The sequence below is a fragment of the Papio anubis genome, chromosome 7 (assembly GCF_008728515.1).
Source record: "Papio anubis isolate 15944 chromosome 7, Panubis1.0, whole genome shotgun sequence".
NCBI classification, from domain to species: domain Eukaryota; kingdom Metazoa; phylum Chordata; class Mammalia; order Primates; family Cercopithecidae; genus Papio; species Papio anubis.
In genome coordinates, this window is record NC_044982.1 from 132715258 (window position 1) to 132732277 (window position 17020).

The following is a 17020-nucleotide window of genomic DNA, read 5'->3' on the forward strand; positions in this document are numbered from 1 at the left end:
CAGGTGTGCGCCACTACGCCTGGCTAGTTTTATTGTATTTTTAGTAGAGACGGGGTTTCGCTATGTTAGCCAGGCTGGTCTCGAACTCCTGACCTCAGTCTACCCACCTCAGCCTCCTAAAGTGCTGGGATTACAGGTGTGAGCCATTGTGCCCGGCCACGGCCTTTTTTTGTTTTGTTTTGTTTTGGAGAGCTAATTTGATTCCAGGGATTTGACTTAAGAACTCTTATCCCTAGCTGCTATTTTATAGTTAACATCTTTTAAAAGTGACATTTTATATGTGTATATAGATATTTTTATTAGCATTATTTTCAGAGTGAAGCAGACATTTTCAGTTGGCAGAAGGGAAAGAGGAGAGTTGTGGTTTTATAGCCTCTCTAAGATCTTCTCTTGATCAGGGGACATAGCCATTCCTTTTCATTGTGTTTTTTTTTTTTTTATTCTGATGGAAGGGAGAGCATGTTATGTTTTTCTGCCTATAACTCATCTAGATTTTGTCTCACAAGACTGTACTGTCCGTTGTGTCATTCCCCAACACCCCTGGAAGTTTATGAGGATCAGCAAAATGGCTGGTTTCCTATCTAGTTTTCCCTAGGAAGGATGTAGAGAGAAACTCAGGGTAGAAAAGTAAGCTGTGTCTGGGCGTGGTGACAACTTCCCAAATTCCCAAAGTTGGTGACTTTGGGAGGCCGAGGTGGGTGGATTGTCTGAGCCCAGGAGTTCAAGACCATCCTGGCCAACATGGTGAAACTTTGTCTCTACTAAAAATACAAAAATTAGCCGGTTGTGGTGGCACATACCTGTAATCCCAGATTTTTGGAGGCTTAGTTAGGCACAAGAATTGTTTGAACCTGGGAGGCAGAGGTTACAGTGAGCTGAGATCACGCTCTTGCACTCTAGCCTGGGCCATAGAGGAAGACCATGTCTCAAAAAAAAAAAAAAAAAAAAGGAAAAGGAAGAAAAGTAAGCTATTTATTGTTTTTTTCCTCCATTTTTCCACCCCCAATTCTCACACTTAATTTATGTATGTTTCCCTTACAGGTTATATTTCTTGAAAAGACAAAAATACTACTTTGTAACTAAATTGTATCTTTCAGGGAGGTACTTCTCCCATCCAAGTACTAACCAGGCCAGACCCTGCCTAGCTTCTGCCATCAGAGGAGATTGGGCGCATTCAGGGTGGTATGGCTGTAGACACAGGGAGGTACTTATGAAGTTAATTATAAATAGTTCAGTTTTTCCTACCTTTATTAGAAGATGCCATTTTCTTTTTTTTTTTTTTTTTTTTTGAGACAGAGTCTCGCTCTGTCGCCCGGGCTGGAGTGCAGTGGCCGGATCTCAGCTCACTGCAAGCTCCGCCTCCCGGGTTTACGCCATTCTCCTGCCTCAGCCTCCCAAGTAACTGGGACTACAGGCGCCCGCCATCTCGCCCGGCTAGTTTTTTGTATTTTTTAGTAGAGACGGGGTTTCACCGTGTTCGCCAGGATGGTCTCGATCTTCTGACCTCGTGATCCACCCGTCTCGGCCTCCCAAAGTGCTGGGATTACAGGCTTGAGCCACCGTGCCCGGCAGAAGATGCCATTTTCTTCACCACAATGTTTTCTGGTTCCATAGGATAACATTGGCTTTTGGAAAACTCACCACGCATAAATCTCTAGAGAGAATTTGTAGTTGGTTTGGGTTTGGATTTGTTTGTTTGTTTGTTTTTTTGAGATGGAGCCTCGCTGTGTGGCCCAGGCTGGAATGCAGTGGGGTGATCTCAGCTCACTGGAACTTCTGCTTCCTGGGTTCAAGTGATTCTCCTGCCTCAGTCTCCCAAATAGCTGGGATTACAGGCTTCCTCCACTATGCCTGGCTCATTTTTTGCATTTTCAGTAGAGATGGGGTTTCATCATGTTGGCCAGGCTGGTTTTGAACTCCTGACCTCAGGTAATCTGCCTGCCTCAGCCTCCCAATGTGCTGGGATTACAGGCATGAGCCACTGCACTTAGCCTGTTTTTTTTTGTTTGTTTGTTTTAAGAGGCAGAGTCTCATTCTTGTTGCCCAAGCTGGAGGGCAGTGGTGCGATCATGGCTTACTGCTACCTCAACTTCCTGGGCTCAAGCAATCCTCCTGGCTTAGCCTCAAGTAGCTGGGACCACAAGCACATGCCACCATGTCCAACTTTGTTATTAAATTTTTCATAGAGATGGAGTCTCACTATGTTGCCCAGGCTATTCTGGAACTTCTGGGTTCAAGTGATCCTCCCGCCTTGGCCTCAAAATGCTGGGATTAAAGGATTGAGCCACTGTGCCTACCTAGTGAGTCAGTTTTTGCAGATCTCTTGTTTCTAGCTGTTAAGTGTGGATCAGGTAGATGTTGAACCTCTTTGGAAGACCTGGTCAGGATCTGCTTTTCAATCACTTATATCAACATCATATTTACTGCATGAGGAATGCTGTACTCTTCTTTCATCCTGTGGCTTCCTGTGCTTGTGCATTTCAAGAGTATGCCACACCAGTGTATCGGTCTCTTCTACTCCACAGTCCACTGCTTTTGGGTAGAAGAAACTTCTTTTCTCTCATACAGGTAGAGCAGATGAAATTACTGTGATTAAATTTTAAATCTTTATTTGTTCTCTGAAGATTAATGAGCCAGAAAGTGAAGCAGTCATTTCAGATAGTTATTTTTCAAGTATAAAATAGTGTCATTCTCTTAAAGGACTGTTTTTTTTTTGTTTTTTGTTTTTTTTTTGCTTGTTTCTGAACCCAGGTAATTGACTGGTCTAACCATAACGTTTGTGATACATTAAGCCAAATTTAAGTATCATTTTGCAGATTTATACATAAGATATTTTTAACTGGATGGATAATGCTGTAAGAACTTGTTGAACCACATTGTTTAAGTTTTGACTGTTTTTGGTTAAATTTTGTTACTAATGCATATGTTTGAAAGAAAATTCAAATCAGTCAAGGATACCCTTATCGAAGCAGAAAAATTCTATAAGCCGAATTGACCATGATTTCTACCACAGGTGCTGACTTTCAGTTATAGTAATTTATAGATTAATCTTCAGAGTTATATTAATTATACAGATTACAGAACTGCTGTAATCTGGGTGACAGTCACTTCAAAAGTTTACATAAAATTGGATAAGTTAGTTATAAATGTTCAAGATTCAGTCTGTCCTCTAACATGCTTATAGAATTTATGGCTTATCTGTACTTACTTAGAAATGTTAATTGCATAGGACCAAAATGTTTCAAATAGGACTAAGATTATTAGAATTTCATTCTTTGAAGTGTACACTGAGTACAAACAATTTTTGAAGCCATAAGTCAGCTCTTGATGTAATTTTACTTTTATTTTTTATTTTATTTTATTATTTTTTTGAGATGGAGTCTCGCTCTGTCACCAGGCTGGGGTGCAGTGGTGCGATCTTGGCTCACTGGCAACATTTGCCTCCCAGGTTCAGGCGATTCCCCTGCCTCAGCCTCCCGAGTGTCTGGGACTACAGGCGCATGCCACCATGCCCAGCTAATTTTTGTGTTTTTAGTAGAGATGGGGTTTCACCGTGTTGGCCAGGATGGTCTCGATCTCTTGATCTAATGATCTGTCCACCTCAGCCTCCCAAAGTGCTGGGATTACAGGTGTGAGCCACTGCGCCCGGCCAATAATTTTACCTTTTGTAAAAGGTAATCTCTCTTCCCAATTCAGAAAAACCTTTAGTCCTGCAAGCTGTAGCTAACTTTCTGTCTTTTAAGTTCTTCCAGACATGCGCGGTGGCTCATGCCTATAATGCCAGCACTTTGGGAGGCCGGAGAGTCGCTGCTTGAACTCAAGAGGCAGAGGTTGCAGTGAGCCGAGATTGCACCACTGCACGCTAGCCTGGGCGACAGAGCGAGACTCCGTCTCAAAAAAAAGAAAATTCTTCCACCATGCTGTAGTTCTCAGTTTGATGTAGCTCTCTGCTCTGTGCTTTCTTGCATATGAACGTTGTATTTCCCAGTGTTTATACTATTGAAAATACTACCTGGGGCGGGGTGGTCTCTGTAGAAGACAAGACACAAAAGCTTATGCGTTATTATATCTTAAAAGATTTAAATTCAGCTTTTAAAGCTCTTGACATTTTATTTCTTCTCTTTCAAAAAAAACGTAGTCATTGAAAGAAAATCTTGCAAGGTGTTGGACACTTACTGAAGCAGAGAAGATGTCCTTTGAAACTCAGAAAACGAACCTTGCTACAGAAAATCAGTATTTAAGAATATCTCTGGAGAAGGAAGAAAAGGCCTTATCCTCATTACAGGAAGAGTTAAACAAACTAAGAGAACAGATTAGAATATTGGAAGATAAAGGGACAAGTACTGAATTAGTTAGAGAAAATCAGAAACTTAAGCAGCATTTGGAAGAGGAAAAGCAGAAAAAACACAGCTTTCTTTGTCAAAGAGAGACTCTGTTGGCAGAAGCAAAGATGCTAAAGGGGGAACTGGAGAGAGAACGACTAGTAACTACGGCTTTAAGGGGGGAACTCCAGCAGTTAAGTGGTAGTCAGTTACATGGCAAGTCAGATTCTCCCAATGTATACACTGAAAAAAAGGAAATAGCAGTCTTACGGGAAAGACTCACTGAGCTGGAACGGAAGCTAACCTTCGAACAGCAGCGTTCTGATTTGTGGGAAAGATTGTATGTTGAGGCGAAAGATCAAAGTGGAAAACAAGAAACGGATGGAAAAAAGAAAGGGGGCAGAGGAAACCACAGGGCTAAAAATAAGTCAAAGGAAACATTTTTGGGTTCAGTTAAGGAAACATTTGATGCCATGAAGAATTCTACCAAGGAGTTTGTGAGGCATCACAAAGAGAAAATTAAGCAGGCTAAAGAAGCTGTGAAGGAAAATCTGAAAAAATTCTCAGACTCAGTTAAATCCACTTTCAGACATTTTAAAGATACCACCAAGAATATCTTTGATGAAAAGGGTAATAAAAGATTTGGTGCTACAAAAGAAGCAGCTGAAAAAGCAAGAACAGTTTTTAGTGACTATTTACATCCACAGTATAAGGCACCTACAGAAAACCATCATAATAGAGGCCCTACTATGCAAAATGATGGAAGGAAAGAAAAGCCAGTTCACTTTAAAGAATTCAGGAAAAATACAAATTCAAAGAAATGCAGTCCTGGGCATGATTGTAGAGACAATTCTCATTCTTTCAGAAAGGCTTGTTCTGGTGTATTTGATTGTGCTCAACAAGAGTCCATGAGCCTTTTTAACACAGTGGTGAATCCTATAAGGATGGATGAATTTAGACCGATAATTCAAAGGTACATATTAAAAGAACTGGATACTTTCTGTCACTGGAACGAACTTAATCAGTTCATCAATAAGTTTTTCCTAAATGGTGTCTTTATACATGATCAGAAGCTCTTCACTGACTTTGTTAATGATGTTAAAGATTATCTTAGAAACATGAAGGAATATCAAGTAGATAATGATGGAGTATTTGAGAAGTTGGATGAATATATATATAGACACTTCTTTGGTCACACTTTTTCCCCTCCATATGGACCCAGGTCGGTTTACATAAAACCATGTCATTACAGTAGTTTGTAACATTTGTAGATTGGATAGCATTTTTATGATTTGATGAGTTTCTTGGAAGGTTACTGTTTCTAAGAGTTGTGCTTTATTGCCACTGAGAGAATTCAGAATAAATTGAAAGGTGGAGTCTAAAAATTATTAGCTGTTACAAATGGAACATTTCATTATAATGTAATCACTTTGATTTGAGCAAATGGTTTAATTTTTATCCTAAAAATCAGTTAAGAATATATAAAATCCTATTTTGGCCAACTTTGTTTCTTTTCAGTATAGTTTATAATGAAAAGATCACCTTAAGTGAAATTATTTTCCTTTAATCTTTTATGTATTTATTCACTTTCGGAAGCTAGGAGTGAGCAACACAAATTTTACTCTGAAGTCAGAAGAGCTCATATATAATAATTTGAATGCCCCACCTATTTTCACTTGTCCATTCCACATAGCAGCTTAGTTATGATACTTAATACTTAATCACATAATTATCTTTGATAAAGGTAGAGGCACAATCAAAGAGGCAACTGAGCAAGTCAAATTCTAATGTGTGTACCTCATAATAATTTTTTATCCATTTTCATCTTTATATTCTGTAACATGAAACTTACCCAATCTTAAAATGTTAGCTTCACTTTTTACCTATGAAATACTTACCTTTCTGAATAAATATAATGTGTCTATAAAATAATGAGACTGATTCTGGTGTCTTTAGTCATTAAGCAGGTATCTAGTCCTATAATGAACAAAGGTGAGGCTTCCTTGAGGAGACAAGTGAAAAATTTTTGCTTCAAAGGAGCTCACAAGCTAAGTAAATAAATGAAATTAAGGTATGGGGGCATGGTGGCCTCAGGCTGTCTGGAGATGTTTGGAAAGGCTTCTTGAGTGAGGTGGCCTTTTAACTGAACTTAGTTGTTAAGGTAGCTTTTGAAGGAGAAATGAGAATTTGCTATGCAGACAGGGAAGGGAATTTCACTTAAAAGGAAGGTTCTTTGGATGTGAAGATACACTACTTTAAGGAAGCAAGGTAGTGCTGGAGGATAAGAGATGCAGACCACGAAGGGACCCATTTTATGCTAAAGGTTTTGTCCTGTAGGACATGAAGAACCTCTGAAGAATTTTCAAGGTGGTGGGATAAGATTATATTGTATTTTAGATTACAGTAGTCCCCCCTTATCTTCAGGATATATGTTCCAAGACCCCCACTGGATGCTTGAAACCAAGGATAGAACATAATTCTAGATATAATATGCATGAATTTCTTTTTCCTTCTTTACAGTCTCACACATAGGTTTGTTCTTACCATAGATCTTACCAATCTCAGCATACTTTTGTTTCTCTTATTGAGAACCTTCACCCTTTCACTTAAAGGAAGTGCTTTATAGCTTCTCTTTGGCATATCCAAATGCAAGCATCACTATTGTATTTTGGGGTCATTATTAAGTTACTTAATCATCCTTAATAATCCTTATCTTAGGGATACTTGAACACAAGCACTGTGGTACGATAACAGTGTATCTGATTAACAGACTGCTACTAGGTGATTAATGGGTGGGTAGCGTAGATACATGACAAAAGGATGATTCGCACCCCATGTGGGATGGAGCAGAACTGCATTATTTCATCACATTACTCAGAACAGGCATATAATTGAAAACTTATGAATTATTTCTTTTTTTAATTATTTGAGATGGAGTCTTGCTTTGTCAGCCAGGCTGGAGTGCAGTGACACGATCTCAGCTCACTGCAACCTCTGTCTCCTGGGTTCAGGTGATTCTCCTGCCTTAGCCTCCCGAGTAGCTGGGACTACAGGCGTCTGCCACCACACCTGGCTAATTTTCATATTTTTAGTAGAGACGGGGTTTCACCATGTTAGCCAGGCTGTTCTTGAACTCCTGACCTCAAGTGATCTGCATATCTCCGCCTCCCAAAGTGCTGGGATTACAGTCGTGAGCCACTGCGCCCTGCCTAAAACTTACGAATTATTTCTGAAATTTTCTATTTAACATTTTCAGACCACAGTTGACCACAGGTAACCAAAACCTCAATCACAGAAAGTAAGCCGTGGATAAGGCGGGACTAGTGTATAGGCAGCAGCCTAGAAGATTGATGGGAAAGGTGTGATGCTAGAAGGTGGTCAGCACAATACAGACATGAGCTGATGAGCATCTAAACTGGGACAGTAGTAGTAGGAGAGGAAAGGAGAAAACATTTGGAAAACAGTAACATTGACATTTCTTGTGAAGGAGGAGAAAGTAACTGTGACTTCTAGATTTCTGGGTTGGGTCATCTGTTGGATAGTAGTACCATTGAGATAGGGAATTCAAGGTTTGGGGCAAGGGTAATTGGAGATGAGAATTGTGTTTGGAGGTAACTACTAACATTCAAGTGGAGAGGGTTAGTTGGCAGTTCTATGGTCATCTCTTGCCGAGGCTGTGTATCAGACTCCTGGGAGAAGACCAGCATCTACGGGGTTGTAGGGAAGGCTAAGGACAAGAGTGGGGAGTGGTATCATGAAAATCCAAAGGCCATCTCAAGTAAAAGGAATAAATGTGTCATGCTTTTTAAAAAGTTGATGTGTGGAAAATGTTTTCCTGGCTTGGAAACTGGGCGGCCAGGGGATGGCAGTATGGACTTCCAGTGAAGTAGTGACGGAAGCCTGATCATAGACATTGAGGAAAGCGGTGTAGGTGTTGTGAGCTTTTGCTGTAAGAGAAAAAGTTGAGACTTTTGTTTTGCTTGGTTTGTGAGAGATGTGTATGTATTTCTGCTGAGTGATAAAGCCAACGGGGAGGGATTGATTTTTATAGGAAAGGAGGAAAAATAGTGGAAACACATCTCATTATTTTATTGTCACATTTCTTTTCTTTGTTATCTTTTGAGTGTTTCCCCTTTTTGCCAGTAGAGTTATTGTCTATTTTTTCTTTCTAGAGGACAAAAAAACTAATTCAGACTCCTTTATTTTTATATGGATATACTAGGATTATAATTCAGATATTTAATATCTTTTTTCAGAGTGTTCAGATAATAGATTAATGGAGAAAACATTTAAAATTGTTTAAAATTTAAATACATTGAACTCTAACATAGATGAAAAATGTGTTTACTGCTTTCAGTCGACCTGATAAAAAGCAACGTATGGTAAATATTGAAAACTCCAGGCATCGAAAACAAGAACAGAAGCACCTTCAGCCACAGCCTTATAAAAGGGAAGGTAAATGGCATAAATACGGTCGCACTAATAGAAGACAAATGGCAAATCTTGAAATAGAATTGGGGCAATTACCTTTTGATCCTAAATACTGATTCACAATTGAGTTAAATTAGACAACTGTAAGAGAAACATATGCTTTGTACAATGTTTGGTATTGAAACTAATGAAATTATCAAGATGACAATGTCTTTTTTTGTTTCTAAGTATCAGCTTGATAACTTTATATTATTACTCAGAAGCATTAGTTAAAAGCCTACTAACCTGCATTTTCCTGTAGTTTAGCTTCGCTGAATTTTTTTTGACACTGGAAATGTTCAACCGTAGTTTTATTAAGGAAGCCAGGCATGCAACAGATTTTGTGCATGAAAAGAGACTTCCTTTCAGTGTGAGAGCTTAAAGCAAGGTCAATCATACATGACAAAGTGTAATTAACACTGATGTTTGTGTTAAATTTGCAGCAGAGCTTGAGAAAAGTACATTGTGCTGGAATTTCATCATTAACATTTTATAATCTTACACTCACTTCTTGTCTTTTTGTGGGTTCAAGAGCCTGCTGACTTGTGAAGAATTTGCTGCCCTCTTAAGAGCTTGCTGACTTGTTTTCTTGTGAAATTTTTTGCACATCCGAATATTGTCGAAGAAACAATAAAACTACACCATGAGGAAAACTAAAGGTCTTTATTGAAAATCTGGCATTGTATTAACATGTGATTTTATACTATGTGGTATTTTATACATTTCCTCAGTAGTGATATTTGGTAAAGCAGTTCATATAGTTTTTTTCTAAGTTCCATGAATCTTACCCAGTGTTGACTGAAGTATTTAAGCAGCATCTGAATATTTCCACCCAGCAATGTTAGTTTATCTCAGAAAGTTCAGAATTCATCTTCGTGTTGAATTTCCCTTTTAACTTCCGTTCATAGACATATACATGACTTCCAATTCGACCCTCCGGCAAGTGAGTGTGGAAGAAAACAGCAGTTCTGTTATAATTGCTTGAAATTAGGAAAGCACTTATTTCCTAGAAGCAAATAAATGTTTAATTAAATAAAGGCTACGTTTTGCTGAGTACTGTTTCAGTCAATTTTAGAATTGCCTATTCTAATTGTTCTCTACAACTTTTTGCTTAATAACAGAATTAACTTATAGGAAGTAAAATACCTTGATAGTTACAGAACTGGGGCTTATTTTGACTAGAGAAAAGACTAATTATGAAATGTGGGTTGCAACAGACCATAAAAAAAGGTTGTATTATCTGTTTACCTGAGGGTTTCCTAAACCTGGGATACAATTAAAATACTGAGATTTCCTCTTTTTCATGTTTACTTACCTCTTCCAAAATGCTGAAGGTGATCAAGTGAGTAGGCAGTGATGCATCGTCATGAAACTCTCTATGTAACCAGTTTAAGGGATTTAGGTAAAATACATCTGCTTCATCAAGATACTGACTTTTTCCAGTCAGGTCTGGGGGGCACTGGAGAAATCTCATGGGTAGTGGGCAGTGAACATGGCTATGAAAAGAAAAGTTACCATAAATAAATACAAGTAAAACATGAAAGTTTTCATTAATCTTAAGATAAGTCATTTATACTTAGCAAAATGTGAAATCTGAATCCATAAACTGTTGCAGTTAAGAAGCAAGCCTTTAACTTATTTTCTCAAAAATAAAAAACATGATTCTCATACCATGTACCTATGCATCAGCAGCAGTATAATCTACAAGCCCAAACTAGCTCATAGAACTCCATTTCAAGGAGAGAAGTAGGTCAGTAGGGGGACTCAACATTCTGTAGCATTGGTATTCTGTTCCAGAAGCATAAATGGTCTTCAGGACCAGGTAAGTTTACTTGTTAATAGTAAAGAAATTCTCCATAGGCGTATTTGATAAAGTAGGAAACTGGATTCTTTCTCTCTTCCCTTTCTGCTCTGATAGGGGATGGATCACATGCTTACATGGCAAGTTTTGTTTTTTTTGGAGACAGAGTTTCGCTCTCGTCACCCAGGCTAGAGTGCAATGGCGCAATCTCGGCTCACTGCAACCTCCACCTCCCAGGTTCAAGCAATTCTCCTGTCTCAGCCTCCTGAGTAGCTGGGATTACAGGTGCCCGCCACCACGCCTGGCTGATTTTTTGTATTTTTTAGGAGAGATGGGGTTTCACCATGTTGGCCAGGCCGGTCCTGAACTCCTGACCCTCAGGTGATCCACCGCCTCGGCCTCCCAAAGTGCTGGGATTACAGGTGTGAGCCACCGCACCCAGCCACATGGCAAGTTTGAAGTGTGTGTGTGTGTGTTTTTCTTATATATTTATATAAGATTTAGAAGTAGAGAGCAACATACGTCCATTGATTAACATCCAAATAAGTAATGGTTTTATCGTGGCATACAAAGACTAGAGTAGGTCGGGCTCAGTGGCTCATGCCTGTAACCCCAGAACTTTGGGAGGCCAAGGTAGGTGGATCACTGGAGGTCAGAAGTTCAAGACCAGCCTGGCCAACATGGTGAAACCCTGTGTCTACTCAAAGTACAAAAATTAGCTGGGCATGGTGACATGTGCCTGTAGTTCCAGCTACTCAGGAGGCTGAGGCAGGACAATACTTGAACCCAGAAGACGGAGGTTTCAGTGAGATCACACGTCACTGCACTCCAGTGGGCGACAGAGCAAGACTCTGTCTCAAAAAAGAAAAAAAAAAGATTAGAGTATAAAAAACATGGATTCATTTCTAATACCAGTTATGACAATTTTTTTTTTTTTTTTTTAATTTTGAGACGGAGTCTCGCTCTGTCGCCTAGGCTGGAGTGCAGTGGCCGGATCTCAGCTCACTGCAAGCTCCGCCTCCCGGGTTCACGCCATTCTCCTGCCTCAGCCTCCCGAGTAGCTGGGACTACAGGCGCCCGCCACCTCGCCCGGCTAGTTTTTTGTATTTTTTTAGTAGAGACGGGGTTTCACCGTGTTAGCCAGGATGGTCTCGATCTCCCAACCTCGTGATCCACCCGTCTCGGCCTCCCAAAGTGTTGGGATTACAGGCTTGAGCCACCGCGCCCAGCCCAGTTATGACAATTTAAGCCAGTTACTTAGGTCATGAAAAAAGCCATGTTTATAACTGCCTTAGGAAAAATTAAACCTCACTGATAACAAACATTTAAAATTTCCAGTTAGAAATGAAGTTAATAATTATGCAGGAGGTTTATTTTATTTATGAAATGCATACAAACTAAATGTACACAAGACCTAATAGTGGTTTATTTATTGGAAATGAAGGTCTTGTTTCGAAGGGAAGCAGAAATTCCTCAGAAAAAGCTGCCTGCCTTATATAAAAGCTGCCGGCCTACTGTAGTCTTTCTTTGCCACAATAAAACCATTACTTGTTTGGATGTTAATCAATGGACATATGTTGCTCTCTACTTCTAAGTCTGATGCAAAATAGGCATCAGACTTTTTCCTCTGTTGTGTGCTTTGAAAAGGTGTGGAGAACTTGGTGAACTGTACAAAGCCTAAGACATCAGCTGACTACAAGTATGTATAAAGAACATCTTGGTACCTTTAGGATTCCTGTTCTCTGCAGTATTACCCCTAATGTGAGCACAGAGAATGAATGTCCCTGTTTTAGCCACGTACACATATAGTAGGGAATCCTTACGTTGAAAGGATACCTGATGTCTTTCATTTAGCCTGTGGTTTTTGCTAGGATCTCAATTTCTAAACTGTATATTAATGACTGGCATTAATGATTAGTTAAGTAGGAGTATTCCAAGTGTTAAATTCTCCTAAAATGATAACCACAGTGATTAAATTAATTGAACGTGCATATGAGACATTAACTCCAGATTGTTTAAAGCCAGACTGAGTTAAATAGTTACAGATTTTATTTATTTATTTATTTATTTATTTATTTATTTATTTATTAGGCATAGTCTCGCTTTGTCGCCCAGGCTGGAGTGCAGTGGCACAACCTCAGCTCACTGCAACCTCCGCCTCCCGGATTCAAGCGATTCTCCTGCCTCAGTCTCCCGAGTAGCTAGGACTACAGGCATGCACGACAACACCTGGCTAATTTCTTTTGTATTTTAGTAGTCAGGGGTTCACCATGTAGCCCAGGCTAGTCTCAAACTCCTGAGCTCAGGCAATCTGCCCGCCTCAGCCTCACAAAGTGCTAGGATTACAGGCGTGAGCCACCAGGCCCAGCCTGGTATATAATTTTCCATAGGAAATCTGGCTCCTTTGCCCCTGTACCATTATTGGTTAATTGGTAACTAATACAGCTTCCTGAAATACAAGCACAGGACCAAACGGATGTCCTTCTAAAGGCCATATATAGTTGAGGCAATTTTAGTTTATTTCCCAGAAACACTTAATTCAAGCATTAGAATATCATCTAGTTGCATTCCCTAATTTTTATAGGTGAGACAACTGATGTCCAAAGAGATTAAAAATCTAGTTTAAAGCTGGGCATGGTGGCTTATGCCTGTAATCCCAGCAGTTTTGGGAGGCTGAGGTGGGCGGATCACCCAAGGTCAGGAGTTCGAGATCAGCCTGACCAACATGGAGAAACCCCATCTCTACTAAAAATACAAAATTAGCTGGGCATGGTGGCACATGCCTGTAATCCCAGCTACTCAGGAGGCTGAGGCAGGAGAATCACTTGAACCCAGGAGGCAGAGGTTGCAGTGAGCCAAGATTGTGCCATTGCACTCCAGCCTGGGCAACAAGAGTGAAACTCTGTCTAAAAAAAAAAAAAAAAATTCTAGTTTAAGATGAGGGCAATAGTCCAGTAGTAGATCTGGACTAAAATCTTATGTTTTAAGTTTAATTCAGATTGTGTAAAGATGTATCACAGAGATCTGTAATAAGGTAAGTAATACATAAGTTTCTTTACTAAGAAGACTATCAAATACCTACAAATTGTTTTATACTGATTTAAATCAGAATTAAGTGTAAGTAAATTGTTTTTAAAGAATAATAAAGTTTATTTAAAAGGTTTTCTTTGACACAGTTCAAGTGGTTTTTAAAATCCATCAGTGAATAAATATGAGTGGGAGTTTAAAATTTATCATTTGATCAATGACCAATTAATTCAAATCCAGGAATCTGAAAGGGAATTTTAAAGTAGTCAGTTTCAGTTTCTTAACAGCATATAGTGGAACATCTGTTATTACCTGTAATAAGGAGTAGAGTGGCAAGGCATCATTATAAATATTGAAGCTGAAGATTTATTGGGATTGTTGTAACAAACTTTTTGAATATGACTCATAACATCAAGAGTACCTCGTTGATGAACTAAACCAGTATAAAGGGCGAGGAAGAAATTTGATAAAAACAGGAAACTCAGAGCTGGTTTCTTCCATGTTTTCAGGTGGGTTAGTGAGTATCCTATATGAAGATAGACATATTGAACCTTAACACTGACAATCTTTCGTTATGTTAACTGCAAATACATCTGTAATTTTTAATGGAAATAACATAAACTGTAATACTGTTACGACAAATAAGACATAAGCAGTAAGTCACATCTCTGACCATTCACTACTATTGTCATCTAGGTCTTGACTTTTTCTAGTAAAAGGTATTGAGGTATAGTAGGAAGATTATGGTCATGGAGTCTAGGAGGTCCAGATTTGAATTCCAGTTCTAGCACAAGTTGTTTTACTTTGCTGATCATTTGGATAATAGTACCTTTTTCAAGTGTTAGAAAAAAATGTCCAGTGCCTGCCCTGGTACATAGTAGTTGCTAAATAAATAGGACTTTTAATTATTCCATTTACCTACCTCTTTAATCTCCCAAGCACTAATAATTGGTATTTTAGTGTGTAATATGAGTTTCAATAATGTGTCCTCTTAGGAAAATAAGCCATTGGGCACCTGGGAGATTTTCCATAAGTATCTGAGTGCTATGTCTTACTTTTTTTTCCCACTACAGTCAGGCAACTTGAAGATGCTGAACAATTTTTCTTTTTTGATTTATGAAAGTGATTATTCTGTGGGGCAAAACAACAAAAAACCAAAGCAAAAACCAAGTTGAATGAATAGAAGGGTATAAAAGGATAAGTAAAAGTCTCTCTCCCCTCTGATAGTCCTTTTCTTCAGCAACAGCCACTGTTAATGGACATATTAGGATCTACTGAGAATACCAAGAACAAGCCTTTCCACTGGAAAAGATTAAGCTTATTAGTAAGCATGACATTTTGTTCATAATTTACATATATTCTTTTTATAGAACTAGATAATAGTTCTTTTTGAACTTGGGTATTCTTCATCCAAACCTTGGTTTGCCCAAAATGTTAGTACAATACTCAATGAGGCCAAGGTAGTGTATTTTATTTTGTTCCTCCTATAAATATGTTAATGACATACACGGTTCATAACTCATGAGTTGGAATATCACATATCCATGTCACCTAGTACTTTTTAATCTACTTGAAATAGTTCTGATTAAGTAATAATCTGAAAAGTTGTGTGGTGAAAAATGTAGCAAGAGTAAGAAAACTAAGCCTATCACTTAAATCTACATTTATAAGATGTTTGAAATGGTAAAATGAGGAACCTACTAAAAGGAATGATAATTGGATTAGCTTTATTTGAAATAAAATAGCTGAGATGAGAGGATTGCTTGAGGCCAGGAGTTCAAGACCAGCCTAGGCAACATAGTGAGACTCCATCTCTACAAAAATAAAAAAAAAATTAGCCAGGCGTGATAGTGTGCACCTGTAGTTCCAGCTACTGGGAAGGCTGAGGCAGGAGGTTCATCTGTGCTCATGAGTTTGAGGGGACAGTGAGCTATGACCACGCCACTGCACTCTAGCTTGGGTGACACCCTGACTATGAAAAATAAAAATGAATAAAATAGGGCCAGGTGCAGTAGCTCACATCTGTAATCCCAGTACTTTGGGAGGCCAAGGCAGGCAGATCACGAGGTCAGGAGTTCAAGACCAACCTGGCCAACATGGTGAAACCCCATCTCATATAAAAATTAGCCGGGCATGGTGTCAGAGATTGCAGTGAGCTGAGATCGTGCCACTGCACTCCAGCCTGGGCAACAGAGCGAAACTCTGTCTCAAAATAAATAAATAAAATAGGATTCTAAAAGTTCAACCATCTGTAATAACCCCAGTCAGATCCAGCAGATCCCCAAATATAAGCTGAAGCACTTGACTTGGGTGGTAGGCTAAAACACCACCTGCTTTAGTAGGCTCAAATACAAAAAGCTACATTAAAGCCTTGTCTTTGTCTGTACTGCTATAATGGAATACCTGAGGCTGGCCAATTTATAAAGAAAAGATGTTTACTTGGCTCATGGTCCTGCAGGTTGTACAAGCATGGCACCAGCATCTACTGGTGAGGGCTTCAGGCTGCTTCCACTCATGGCAGAAGGTGCAGGGGAGTCCGTGTGTGCAGAGATCACATGGTGAGAGAGCAGAAGCAAGAAAGTGGAAGGTGCCAGGCTCTTTTTTTAACAGCCAGCACTCAGGAGAATTCTCAGGAAACCTAATATAAGGAGACTCATGTATTACCCCAGGATGGTGCCAAGCCATTCGCGAAGGCTCCAACCCCATGATTGAAGCACCTCCCGTTAGCCCCACCTCCAACAATGGGGATCAAATTTCAACACAAAGTTTAGGAGACAAACATCCAAACTACAGCAAGCCCATCCTACAGCAAGAAGATACGGTTTGTTCTCAGTTATTTGAAGATACTTATAAGGTGAGCATGTGTAAAGTGATTCACTTAATAATTTGTTCATTCAAGGCCAGGCGTGGTGGCTCACGCCTATAATCCCGGCACTTTGGGTAAAACTCTGTCTCTTTTTACTAAAAATGCAGAAAAAAGTTAGCTGGGCGTGGTGGCGGGCGCCTGTAGTCCCAGCTACTCAAGAGGCTGGGCAGGAGAGGCGGAGCTTGCAGTGAGCTGATATCGCGCCACTGCACTCCAGCCTGGGCGACAGAGCGAGACTCTGTCTCAGAATAATAATAATTTGTTCATTCATTAAATGTTGGAAATTTTTATTAGAAACTGTGGCACTGGGTCAGGCGCAGTGGCTCATGCCTGTAATCTCAGCACTTTGGGAGGCCAAGGCGGGCAGATCACGAGGTGAAGAGATCGAGACCATTCTGGCCAACATGGTAAAACCCCATCTCTACTAAAAATACAAAATTTAGCTGGGTGTGGAGGCGCATGCCTGTCGTCCCAGCTGAGGCAGGAGGCAGGCTGAGGTATGCACCTGTAGTCCCAACTGAGGCAGGCTGAAGC

General features: G+C 39.6%; 2 protein-coding genes across 16 annotated transcripts in view; one reads left to right on the plus strand and one right to left on the minus strand.

Moving 5' to 3' along the window:
• Positions 1–17020, plus strand: part of LOC116275822 (cell cycle progression protein 1) — a 90006-nt gene that overhangs the window by 40508 nt on the left and 32478 nt on the right. For 8 of the 12 annotated variants that reach the window (XR_004185151.1, XM_031668634.1, XM_031668638.1 and 5 more), the window contains 2 exons: positions 4139–5544; positions 8680–8777. Coding sequence is in view for 11 of the 12 variants with exons in the window: in XM_031668634.1 (XP_031524494.1) it covers positions 4139–5544; positions 8680–8777 (1504 nt within the window). In the remaining variant the exon portion in view is untranslated. Of the gene's footprint in view, positions 1–4138; positions 6264–8679; positions 8778–9324; positions 9451–17020 lie in introns of those variants that run through there. The other 4 variants (XM_031668640.1, XM_031668643.1, XM_031668641.1 and 1 more) reach the window with 4 other exon arrangements.
• Positions 9440–17020, minus strand: part of LOC116275823 (GPI mannosyltransferase 3) — a 38178-nt gene continuing 30597 nt past the window's right edge. For 3 of the 4 annotated variants that reach the window (XM_031668650.1, XM_031668651.1, XM_031668649.1), the window contains 3 exons: positions 13933–14146; positions 10108–10288; positions 9506–9798 (listed from right to left, as the gene is read on the minus strand). In XM_031668650.1, the coding sequence (XP_031524510.1) occupies positions 9634–9798; positions 10108–10288; positions 13933–14146 (560 nt within the window). In that variant the 3' untranslated portion in view covers positions 9506–9633. Of the gene's footprint in view, positions 9799–10107; positions 10289–13932; positions 14147–17020 lie in introns of all 4 variants that reach the window. The other variant, XM_031668648.1, reaches the window with a different exon arrangement.